The sequence below is a fragment of the Heterodontus francisci genome, chromosome 34 (assembly GCF_036365525.1).
Source record: "Heterodontus francisci isolate sHetFra1 chromosome 34, sHetFra1.hap1, whole genome shotgun sequence".
NCBI lineage: Eukaryota > Metazoa > Chordata > Chondrichthyes > Heterodontiformes > Heterodontidae > Heterodontus > Heterodontus francisci.
The window spans coordinates 9,916,248-9,929,451 of record NC_090404.1 but is presented as its reverse complement, the minus strand read 5'-3'; the positions used below and the strand labels follow the sequence as shown (position 1 = coordinate 9,929,451).

The window sequence follows — 13,204 nt, the reverse complement described above, 5'->3', positions numbered from 1 at the left end:
TCATTTTTATATATTAAGGCCGAGCCGTTATTTTGATGAAGAATGAAGTCAGTTTTCCTTTGAATCGAGTATTAAAAACAAAACAAAAGGTGCTGGAAATACTCAGCAGGTCTTGCAGCATCTGTGGCCAAAGGAGCAAAGTTAACGTTTTCGGTCTGTGACCTTTCATCAGAACTGGCAAAGGTTAGAAAAGAATTAGTTTGAAGCAAGTGAAGCGGAGGCGGTTGGGGGAGAGAACAAAGGGAAGGTGTTTGATAGGGCAGCGGGAGATTTAATAACAAATAAAAGCAAAATACTGCGGATGCTGGAAATCTGAAATAAAAACAAGAAATGCTGGAACCACTCAGCAGGTCTGGCAGCATCAGTGAAAAGAGAGTTAACGTTTCGAGTCAATGACCCTTCATCGTGACCCTTCTTAATAACAAAGCTGTCCTGGGACAAAAGCAAAGCAGGTGTTAATGTTTGTGATGAAAGACAAGGCATTGGTCCAGAGAGAGTGTTAATTGTGGAATAAATAGCTGGTCTGACTGCATGAAAAGCAGGCACACGGCTAAAAAATAAAATATCTTCAAAAGGCCAGTCATACTCTGAAGTTATTGTACTCAATGTTGAGTACACAAGGCTGTCCAGTGCCCAATAGAAAGATCAGGTGCTGTTCCTCGAGCTTGCGTTGATGTTTCCTGGAACACTGGAGCAGGCGAAAGACAGAAATGTTGGCATGAGAGCAGCGGGGGGTGGGGGGGTGGTGGTTGTTGAAATGACAAGCAAGCGGAAGCTCAGGGTTATGCTTTCAGACTGAGCAGAGGTGTTCAGCAAAGCGGTCACCCAATCTATGTTTGGTCTCCCCGATGTAGGGGAGACCACATTGTGAGCAGCGAATACAGTACACTAAATTGAAAGAAGTGCAAGTAAATCGCCACTTCACCTGAAAGGAGTGTATCGGGCCTTGTATAGTGAGGAGACAGGAGGTAAACGAGCAAGTATTCCACCTCCTGCGATTGCAAGGGAAGGTGCCGTGGGAAGGGGACGATGTGTCGGCGGTAACAGAGGAGTGGACCATGTTGTCACGGAAGGAACGATCCCTTCGGAATGCTAACAGGGGAGAGGAGAATGTGTTTGGTGGTGGCATCACGCTGGATGTGGCGCAAATGGCGAACGATGATCTTCTGGATGTGGAAGCTAGTGAGTTGGAAACTGAGGAGAAGGAGAACCCTGTCATGGTTCTGGGAGGCAGGGGAAGGCATGAGAGCAGAAATGCGGGAAATGGACCAGACACAGTTGAAGGCCCTGACAACCATAGTCGGGGGTATCCTGGGTTGAGGAAGAGTGTGTGAGGAGAATAACAGGCAACCAGCACCGTGATTGGTTGTTTTCCCCATTGATTCAGGGTCAGGGGTTCACGTGCCTTCTCCAGCCTCCGCTCAACCCCTGTGACTTCTGACTCAGTGTTGTGACTGAAGGGGTCAGTATGGCATTTTAAAAGAGCCATGCACCCAGTATGTCTACCCAGACCTGCTGGCAGACATGATGGCGTCTAAAGATAAATGTGGCTTCAAAGGCAGGGCGTCCCTGAATAATGGTGGTGCAGAAGAAGGGGGGAAAGAGATTGGGGTAGAGAACGAGTTCAGGCATCAAAGACACCCATTCCCAAAAGCATTCTGAGCCCTTCAAAAGGGGCGCTATTTTTGTCCTCCATTACCCTGATATGATATTCAAACACAGAAGATCTGGCGCCTGAACTCCCAGAGTTCAGGTAAAAAGCGGTTCAGCACATGAAGAAAAAGTCTGAAGATATTCAGTTCTGAACAGAAACCTCTGGAGATATTCCCATGGTTGGGAGGCGAAGAAAGAATTTAATGACACGGTGATGGATGTGGAGAGAAACCTCGGCTAGTGAAGGTGTGAAGGTCACTGGCGGATCCCTGGAGGAATATTCAGTGAGCTCAGGGACGTGGTATCAGAGGGAATAGAGCAGGGCGAGAGGATCCCAGGGGTGATGTTCACTGAGTTCATGGAGGTTGTATCAGAGGGAATCGAGCAGGCAGAGAGGATCCCTGGGATCGTTTTCAGTATGTTTGGGGAGATGTTATCAGTGGGAATGGAGCACAGAGAGAGAGTATCCTTGGAGTGATGTTCAGTGACTTCAGCGAGATGATATCAGAGAGAATGGAGCAGAGAGAGAGGATCCCTGGGATGATGTTCAGTGAGTTCAGGGAGATGGTATCAGAAGGAATGGAGCTGAGCAGAGATCGTCAGGGAAGCGTGACCGAGGGGCAAGGGTAACGTGTACGGCAGCAAAGGTGGAAGCAGAGAGTTAGCGTGTGCATAGCAGAAAAGCGGAGAGTGTGGCTGTGTCTGACAGAACAGGTGGAGTGTGTATGTGTGTGAGAGAGAGAGAGAGACAGGAGAGGTGAAGCGTCTGAGTTGTGGGTAGAACAGAAAATGCAAAGATTGGGTTTCTTCATCAGATAGGCCTCGGCCTCCTGGAATCATTTCTGAAGTTTCTGCTCTCTCTTGTGTCAGATCGGACCCAGGTTCTGGCAATCAGCCCAGGAACTGTGCCTCCTTGTTTGCCACCTAGGCGTCAGGCTTTGGAAATCATTCCCAGGGGTTGCCCTCTCTGGTGCATTAGACAGGCCCCAGGCAGTGGGAATCTTTGGTAGGATTTGCACTCCCTGGCATGTCCGATGGACCCCAGGCTCTTGGAATAATTCATAGAATTTGTGCTCGACTGTATATTGTGTAAGATATGCACCATTCCCTCAGAATCATTCCCAGGGCTTGTGCTCCCTCATGTGTTTGTGTTCTCGATCTAAACGATTATGTACCTATCATAGGAGTGTTGAATGTGACACGATACAAGGATTTTTACTCTGTATCTAACCGGTGCTGTACCTGTACTGGGACTATTTGATGGGACAATGTAGAGAGAGTTTACTCTGTACCTAAGTCATGCTGCAATTGCCCTGGCAAAGTTTAGAGGAAGCTTCTTCTGTACCTGACTCCTGTTCTACCTGTTTTGGGATACTGTAGAGGCAGCTTTACTCTGTACCTAACCTGTGCCTTGCCTGCCCTGGAAAAGTTTGATGGAACATTATTCTTCCATATACTATTTTGTATCAGGCTGTGTGGGTGCAGAACGCTGCTCTTTAATATAACCTGGCATGCGACTGTGACATTTCGTAACATGGAACAAGTCAGCGTGGTGCTCCTGGTCGCTGTGCGGTCATTCTGCCTCTGGGGATGAACAGAATGATGCAGAGGGAAAGGTGTCTTTACTTTAATGGAACTCTGGATGGCGCAGTGGCTCCTTCAACGAAGAGCCTTGAGTTCAGAAACAACCAGACAGGACTGGTGAAAAATCGCTGTCGGTAAAGGAGAAAAACGTGCAACAGCATGGTAGAGTGGAGTGGATGGATTTTTTGGCAAGGAATTCAACAAAGTCTAAGTTAGTCCATTTGTTAGTCATGATTTATTAACAATTTCAAAAGGAACATTTTATAGGTAAGACTTTTTTTTGCATAAAACAGGGTCCAAAATGAAAATAACTGTACGTCACATTGAGAACAGAAAAACATGCGGTCTGAGCTGTTAGTAGTTTGTCAAACTGTAACAGACCAGAGAGAGAAAACAGGGGCTCAACATAAATGGAGGAAACAATTGTGGATAAGGAATAATTATTTATTTACACATGAAGTTCAAACAACCGTGAAACTGGAAGATTACAGTTACATTATAGCCACGATCATCTCAAATATTTCAAACAGAAAAATGGGAAATAATGTTTCTGATTTTCTCAGCTACAGATTCGGAACCATAAACTGAAGGAATTTTATTTTTGGAGTTTTTCGTAAAGCAGAGATGTTAAAAAAAATGAGGAAAATCCAAGGCGGCCGAAATTCAATCGATCACTTGACCTGGAAAAGAGGGATAAAAGAATGAAGCAGAGATTTCCTGGTCCTGGAATTTCATCTCAGTTTTTTTAATCCATGAAACTTTTAGAGATTTTTTAAACAGCTTCAGACAAATTGAAGTGTGAGTGGATTGAATATTCTCACCTTCACCAGAGTGACGGCAGCACTGTAGAAAATGCTCAGGAAGAACAGGATGATGAATGTGGAAGCGGTTGTCCAGATGTTGCCGCTCTCTTCCTCATTGTCTTCAATCCAGATGTGGTCTGAGGAATCTACAGGGATGTAGAGGAGGAAATAGATTTAGGTTGCTTATTAATCCAGGATATAAGATTGCTATTTTGCATTCGCAGTTCTCTTCCTTCAATTATTATACTATTCTCTAATTTAATTTTCAATGTGTATCAATTATCAAGTGCATCACGTTCAGGAATCTATCTCTGTTACTAACTCCACAGCTGTTCTTCCTTTATGATCCTTGTCCAAGCCGTGTTGGAAAAGATGCTAGTTTTTTTCTTGCATGTCAGGCGCTGTTTTATTTTGGATCAACTTCGTTCTATCATTGGGAATTATTATGGTGAGATGTCAAGGCAGGTTTAATGATTGATAACAATTATTTTGAAAATAGTTTCAGATAGCGACTTATTTGGATATTGTCAAGGGTGCTGGGTGATGGATCGGATGTGAGTTCCAATCTTGTTTGTTTAGTTGTGATGAAAGTGGTTGTTAAATCATTAATTTATCTCAATTACTAAGTGAGAACATTGTTTCATTGTGATTGTAGGTCCAGCATATATTCGGGAAATTGTTGGCGACAGTGTCTGTTTAAAGAATGCATTTGAATTCTGCTTAAGTCAAGAGTTTGGCGGTTTTGTTTGTGTGCTTTCGTGTTTGTGTACGTCTGTATGAGTATCTCTTGTTTTGCATTACCCTATGTTTGTGTATCCATGTGTGCGTGTGGGTGTTAATGAGTGTGTTTATTTGTTTCATATAAAAAACAAGAAATGCTGGAAATACTCAGCAGGTCAGGCAGCATCTGTGGAGAGAGAAGCAGAGATAACGTTTCATGTCAGTGGCCCTTCATCAGAACTGGAAAATGTTAGAAATGCAATAGGTTTAAGCAAATAAAGCGGGGTGGGGCAAGAGATAACAAAAGGCAAGGTGTTGATAGGACAGAAAGTCACAGAGAATGACTGACCAGAAGGCCATTCAGCAAAGGCAAAGGGAACGTGAACGGTGTGTTGAAAGACAACGCATCAGTGCAGAGAGGATGTTAATTGACAGAATAATGAACAGCCCTGACCCAAAACACAGAGCAGTGGGTCAGCACATGGTAAAAAAAATGAATGATGAAACAAACTAAGCTAAAATAAACAAATAAAAAAAAGGAAAAATAACTAAAAATAAAAAGGGGGGCCCGACATGCTCTGAAATTATTGAACTCAATGTTCAGTCCGGTCGGCTGCAGCATGCCTAACCGGTAAATGAAATGTTGTTCCTCGAGTTTAGGTTGATGTTCACGGGTACACTGCAGCAAGCCCAGGACAGAGATGTGGGCATGAGAGCAAGGGGGGTGTATTGAGATGGAAGCAGCCGGAAGCTCAGAGTTATGTTTTCGGACTGAGCAGAGGTGTTCCACAAAGCAGTCACCCAATCGGCGTTTGATCTCCCCAATGTAGGGGAGAACACATTGTGAGCAGTGAATACAGTATACTAAATTGAGTGAAGTACAAGTAAATCGCTGCTTCACCTGAAAGAAATGTTTGGGGCCTTGGATAGTGAGAAGAGATGAGATAAAAGTGTCGGTGTTACACCTCCTGCGATTGTAAGGAAAGGTGCCGTGGGAAGGGGATGAGGTGTTGGGTGTAATGGAGGAGTCGACCACGAAGTGGCGGAGGGACTGATCCCTTTGGAATACTGGCAGGAGAGGGGAGGGGAAGATGTGATTGGTAGTGGCATCATGCTGGATGTGATGGAAATGGCAGAGGATGATTCTTTGCATGTGGAGGCTGGTGGGGTGGAAAGTGAGGACAAGGCGAAACCCTGTCATGCTTCTGGGAGAGAGGGGAGTGGGTGAGGGTAGAGGTGTGGGAAATGGGCCAGACGCTGTCAAGGGTCCTGAACTTCTGGTTAGTTATTCTCTGTGACCCTCTGTCCTATCAACACCTTGCCTTTTGTTATCTCTTTATCCACCCCCGCTTTATCTGCTTCAAGCCTATTCCAGTTGTAACATTTGCCAGTTCTGACGAAGGGTCACTGAACTGAAACATTAGCTTTGCTTCTCTCTCCACAGATGCTGCCTGACCTGCTGAGTATTTCCAGCATTTCTTGCTTTTATTTCATATTTCCAACATTTGCAGTATTTTGCTTTTATTTTAGTGTTCATTTGTTAGTTTATATACCCAAGTGTAAGTGCATTAATGTGTTTGTTTAAATGTTCATGGCTGTGTGTGTGTGTGTGTGCCCATGTATGTTAATGTGTGGTAGTGTGCCAAAGTGCCTTTGTGTGTGTGTGTCTGTCTGTCCGTGTGTTTATGCGTGTGTGACTATTGGTTAATGTGTGCGTTTGTGTCTCCTTGAGGTTGTTAATCTGTGTTTCTGTGTTAATGGATGTGTTTATGTTTCGATCTACATTAATGTGTGTTTATGTGTCAGTGGTTTTAAGGGTTATGTTACTGTGCCTGCTTATGTCTTCTTGTGTCCCCAAAAGTGTGATAATGTGTGTGTTTATGTTTTGATGTCTACATTTATGTATTAATGCATGTGTTAATGTGTGATTATTTGTATATGTATGCTGTTGTATGTGTTTATGTGCCTGTTTCTGTATCCATATGTGTGTGTCAGCATATTCATTTTGGTGTTTATTTGTGTGAGTGAATGTGTTAATGTGTCTATTTATCAAAGTGTTTGTGTGTACCTGTGTGACTCTAGTAATGTGAGAGTATGTGCGTCGATGTATGTGTGTTAACATGTACCCTAGTGTGTGCTTTTATGTCTGTTCATGTTTATGTTTGTGTGTGTGTCTGTGGGAGCATTTGTATCAGCATTTGGGTCTGTTCGTGTGTGTAAGTGTATGTGTGTGGTTGTGCATGTGAGTGTGTTTATGTGTGTGTTTGTGTCTGCGTGCCTGTGCAATTTTGTTATTTTTCAAAGTTCCACAGAGAACCAATAACCGGGCCTGGCCTTGACAGTGTGCATTGTAGAGAATATTCTTCACTGTTCTGTGTATAAATGTGTTCTGTGCGAGATGCAATATAACATCAGCTGAATTCACGCAGCATTGCTGGGCCTCAGAAACATCAGGAACACAAGCGTGAAAAAACAGATAGATTTGGACAATTAGAATTCAATCTGTTCGAATAAGATTAACAGGGAAAAGTTGAAAGATATTATGTTGCATACTTCACAATATGAATCCCATGTCGAAAATTTAAAACATTCGCACAGAGAACTAGAAGCTGAATTTTTACTGATGGCAGCTGAGACCATATAACAGAGAGCAATTGTCTTCCAATCTCTCTGTTGGGGAATTGGAATCTAATGGGTTAAAAAATGCCCTTGCTCCTTTATCTGTTGGAGGAATTGGGGGGAGGTGCACAGACGGTTCACAATTGCCTTTGCCCTCTCTCTATTCCAGAAGTGGAGTTACAGTGGATTAACAATTGCCCTTTTGCTCTCTCTGTTTAGGAAGCGGTGGTACAGTGAGTTGATGAACTATCTTTTCCCCTCTATGTATTGGGTGATTTTGGATATTGTTGGTATTCGTCTGGCGCCCTCACTTCAGTTCCCAGTGCTTCGTGTGCTGCAACTTAAAACTGACCCCGATTCTGAAGGGATGGACAACACAAAAGCAGGCACACCGAGATCTAACTGTGCTGCTTTTGTTTGTTAGAAAATGGAAAATCTTAGCTTTCGTCCCAATGGGAGGAACATTGTCGAAGTTACTCTACGGAATCCTGTAATGAATCAGCTTTCCTCTGTCGCGATCCTGTGTTGTATCTGAACTGGGAGCCCTGGTTTTAGAAGACGTGCGCCCGAGACCTGCACAAATCCTACTTTAGATGAATAGACCTACCCTAGAAAATGTGGGAAGCAAAATTAATTGAGCGGTTGTGCATTTAAATCGCGATTGGACGAAAAGTTCTTTATTGGTTTTTATTTAAGTATTGAAATGCAATCGTGAGATTCTCATTGACATGAATTAACAGTGTCCAACAGTGCAAGGGAAATGTTCACAAAACTGGGTTTACCGCTGGATTTATTAACTGTTCTGTTGATGATCTTCAAGGGGATCGCTTCATGTCCCACCACACAGGAGTAAGAAGCGCCGCTGGCCCACTCCTCCGCTGCAATGGATAACAGGCTGTAGATGAAGAAGGACCTATTGTCGTTCTCCGCCATCACCTCGGTGTTCTTGTAGTTACCGGGATTCACCGACTTGTCATTGACGGTCCACTTGATGAAGATCTCTCGGGGAGAGAAACCTCTCACTAAGCAGGTGAGGGAGAGGAACCTCTGAGCAGAGACATCTTCTGCCGGGGGCAGGAGGACGGACACGAACGGTTCCCGCAGATCTTTAACTGCAGAAAATTTAAAATAAGTGTCAATAAACTGGAGAATTCCAGAAAGGTTTTCCTTTCTCCTCTGGGGCATGTCCTGCTTTCCAGCCCTGAGCTGAGGCGGATGCAATCCTTCTCGCTGAGAACATAAAGGATTATTCTGGAATATTACATAGAATTTACAGCACAGGAAAAGGCCTTTCGGCCCAATTAGCCTGTGCTGGTGTTTAAGCTGCACACGAACCTCCTCCCACCACACTTCATCTCCTTCTATTCCTTTCTCCATCATCTACCTATCTAGCTTCCCCTTAAATGCATCATCTATGGTTCTGGAGAGGCCCATTAGTGAATTACAATTCAATTATCAGAATAATCCATTCAACCATTTAATAGGACGAATTGCCCCTTGTACAAACACTGGAAATAAGCACAACCTCTCCCTTATTGCTTCAATCTCACCGCTCACCTTCTTCCTTATGGATAGATGCTCTGAGAGGAGTCGGCAGGTCCTGATGGCTCACCACACAGTAGAACTCAGCCCCACTCAGCCAGGCTTGTGTCGAGATGTCTACGGTGCTGATCACACTGTCGGAATCCTCTCCGGGTTGGACGGCAATCTCTGATTTCAAAGGCTTCTTTTCTTGTGTCCAGGACACGTTGACTCCATAAGGAGCATTAGACACGACGCAGGTTAAGGTCACCGTCGCCTCCAGTAAGACCTGTTCTATTGATGGTGGCAGTAGTTTAATTACTGGATCACCGATTGAGCAAGGAACTGTAAAACAGAAATGAAAGTCAAACAAAGATTCATATTCAGAATCAGACACCAATATTTAGCCTTCACTGTCTATATGAAAATAAATCGATTTCGAGATATCAACCTCAAGCTGTTCTTTAAATAATATTGTTTATTGGAAGGAAAACAACATGAAAAAGCATCCGGGAGATGCCTTAACATATACGGTGTACTTGCACCCACCGAAGTCTGTAATGGGCTATGAAGCAAGTACCCGGCCTAAAAATCGAATAAGTGCCGGAGAAATTGTGTTACACACTGAATAACGTTCTTCCCGAAATCCCTGCGGGAGCAAGCTCGAGGGGCCGAGTGGTCTGCTCCTGCTCCGAATTCGTATGTTCGCATTTCCTCCCATCTATCGATCCTTGCACCGGATCACATCTCCGCTGATTATAATGGCTCTGTTACCCAGGGACACGAGCTATATAGAATTCACACTGGCTCAAAACGAGTGTCAAATGAAATTCTGAATTTTAGGTCCAACAGGAAACAAAGTTAATTTTCTGGCGCTTTGTCACGACATTTGAGGAGATGAAATTAAGGAGGAACCAAGCGGAGGAAGGGTGAAAGGTCGGGAAAATGCAGTTTCAAGGAGTCTTTTAGTGGTGGAGAATAATTTTCAATAACGGTGTCAGGCAGTTTGCTGATATCTGTCACGAGTGACAACTCCTCATGTGTCAGTCTGGAGTCAGATGGCGATCTGACCAGAGGGCAGTAATAGAAACAGCCCCTCGAGCTTGTTTCGCCATTCAATTAGACAATGGCTGATCTGTATCTTAATACCGTCTCCCGATATGTAACCCTTTCTACTCTTGTCTAACTTCAATCCATCAATCTCAACATGAAAATTTTTCATTGATGCCCGACTTCTAGAGAGAGTTGAGGGAGATAATTCCAGATTTCCGCTCCCCACTGTGTGAATAGATTTCCTGATATCATCCCGGAATGAACTTGGTCTAATTTGGAAGTTATGCCCCTTTGCTCTGGACTGCTCACCAGAGGAAATATTTTCCTCCATCTACTCCATCAATTCCAATAAACATCTTAAACACCTCAACTAGCTCACGCTTTAACGTACTATACTCAAAGTGATAGCAGTTTCATCTGTGAAACCTGTCCTCTTAATTTAACCCGTTTAGCCCCGCTATCATTCCAGTCTAATTGTGTTGCACTACTCCCAAGGCCAATATATTCTTCCTGAGCTCATGAGTTCAGAATTCAACACAGTTTTCGAAATAGGGAAGATGCTCTTTCTGGCACTTGATCCGGTGGTGTGACTAGTAAAGGGTTCCAGACACCAATTACCGCTCCGAATAGGATCAGCCAACTCATGATAAACCTGAGATCAAGGCCACCTCACTCACGAAATGACATCAAAGCAGAAAGAACCATTCTTTGGTGAACTGATGACATGTTGAACTGTGAGCAATCCTAATTCAGCACTCACAGCGGAATGAACCAAAAAACCTCATGATGACGAATTGGAAAATTAATCTGTACTTTGTACTAATTCCAATAAATTGTTGAATTAGATTATCATCGGAGCATAGAATGGTCCGAAGCTTCCTCGGTTTGTGTCTCTTACCCTGAGATCCGGTGATGTTTCGGCTTTGGGTGACCTCTTGATGGGAGACCTGGCAGGTATAGACCGTGTTGGTGAACCATTCCCCAGCGGGGACTGTCAGCCGACTGGTCGCCGAGAAGTTCCCGTTCACTTCACAGGCGGGAGAGGTGACGAAGCCCGAATCCATGGGTTGTCCATCCTTCAACCAACTCACGGTTATTGACTCTGGCTGGAAATCGATGATTGAACACAAGACAGTTGCAAATCTGCTGCTTGTGATTTCTTCACTGGAACTCTGGGTGAGGATGACAGTTGGATGGACGATGACACCTTTGCAATCTTGAAGAAAAACATGTTAGACATTTTTTAGAAGAAATTAATAACTGATGAAAACTGGACCTATATTTTAACAGGTTCTTTGCTGTCAAGTAGACACTAACTGGGGTTTCCAGGGATCACAACTTTGCACAATGCTCTAAATGTGATATAGCAAAAGCTCTATTCACGCTTTTCTGTTTTTCACAGTTTCCACAACACTAACCTAGAATTTCCTTGATCCAGAGCGACTCTCCGCGTCGAACCTCGCAGTAGATTTTGCTGCTTCCCACCTCTGACTCGGTGATGGTTAACTGGCTGCTCCGGGTGTAGGTTCCCTTCTTGTTCAGCACAGATGGGTAAATCTTCAATCCAGTGGTGATCGGCTCTTTATCTTTCTTCCAGGTAATGCTGGTGATTTCGGGGCTGTAGTCCATCGCCAAACAGCCGTAGGCCAAGGAGCCGTCGGTGTTGGTTTGTTCACAGGAGCACAGGCCGTAAAGTATTGCGGGAGACGGTGTCGCTGCGAAAGAATGGCAGATTGAACAAGTTAGACTCTGTGATTCATGATTAAGTAACCAGACAACTGGGAATTTGACTCTAGCTAGAAACTGATTCCACTATTTTTCGATTAAAACCTTCATCCCCATTTGAGCTTCTATCAGTTCCATCATTTGGTGATCATCACCTGTCGGTCTCCTGGTCAGGAACACACCTGTCTGACAGGGGCTGTCACATTACAAAAGTAAGAGCATTTTGAAGTCATCTCAATAAAGTACCTTTCATTGGATTAAACTGGAAGAGGTGTTGCCCTGCTTTATCGGCCAGTATTTATTTCTAAACCAACAGCACTTTGTCAAAAAATAAAACACTCAGCATTTATTAATTGCAGTTTTTGGAAATTTGCTTTCTGCAAATATACTGCTGGGTTCTCCCACCCCTCCAACCCCTCCCCCCCACCCCCACCCCGCACCCCGCACCCCCACCCCCACCCCGCACCCCCTGCCTCAAATAGCGACTACTCTTAACACGTGCCATCATAATGCGTGCTAATAAAATGATCTTAAAATTCATAACTTGACCACCAGGCACAGTAATTCCATTATTTTCCCATAAAAATCAACAACAAATCCTGGCATGTTAATGATCCAGGATTATAAAATAATAAAAATGATTGCAGAGAAGGAGGCCATTCGGTCCATCAAGCCTGTGAAAGATCACTCCAGCGATCCCGCTGACCTTCCAATTCCAAATCTTCTTTTCAAAAGTTCCATTTTATCCAGCTATTTTTGATTCTGTTTACAGCCCTCTTTCTGATCGGACATCCCAGATCCTAGCAACCCCCTGTGTAGAAAAGTAGATTCATACCCTCTTTCTTCATTCTTTTGACGCTCATTTTAAATCAGTGCCCTCTGCAGCCCAGTACACTGATCTGGGCAAATTGGTTTTGGAATTTCAGTATAAAACCATTCATTCTTCAAAACACCTCTACCAGACTTCATTTTAATCTTCTATGTCCCCATGACAATAAAGAACTTTTCCAATAAATAGTTGAATTCTTCTTTAAATTATGGGCTGAATCATTTAGTGCACAGATTTCAAAGGAGAATTTTTACACAACCGAGTTTCTGGAATTAAAATTTTAGATGACTCGGAATTGATTCTTGGCTATCACTTTCCTTCTCAGTGCGAGAGGATTGTGATTTGTGTTCTATATTATTCTACTGAATGGATCTCTCCCGAGTTTGCTTCTCCCTCCAAATAACTTAATAATCCGAATTAAATTTGATTCCTAAATCGGACATCTGGAACAATGTTCTTTAAATGGTCCATTTAATTTTCCAAAGTATCTTTCCACCTCTCACCAGTGAGAACTGGTTTTGCTGATTGTGTTAGAGTCGCTGTTGTTGCTTCTTGCACCGACCATAATGTGCACATCAGGACAGGTTTCCGCTATAAATATCCGATATTGCCACCACTTACACATTAGACATCGAGTGAATATCAGTAGGCTCCATGCAAGGAAGAACAAAAGTTCCTGCAATGTTATTGCTGACAT

At 43.6% G+C, this 13,204-nt stretch overlaps 1 gene segment (V, D, J or C); it reads right to left on the bottom strand.

Moving 5' to 3' along the window:
* Nucleotides 1-8,051: 8,051 nt before the first annotated feature.
* On the bottom strand, nt 8,052-13,204 carry LOC137348603 (Ig heavy chain C region-like). The segment is given in 6 exon segments: nt 8,052-8,491; nt 8,937-9,245; nt 10,852-11,169; nt 11,372-11,702; nt 11,784-11,874; nt 13,011-13,204. Coding segments are annotated over 6 exon segments (1,635 nt in total).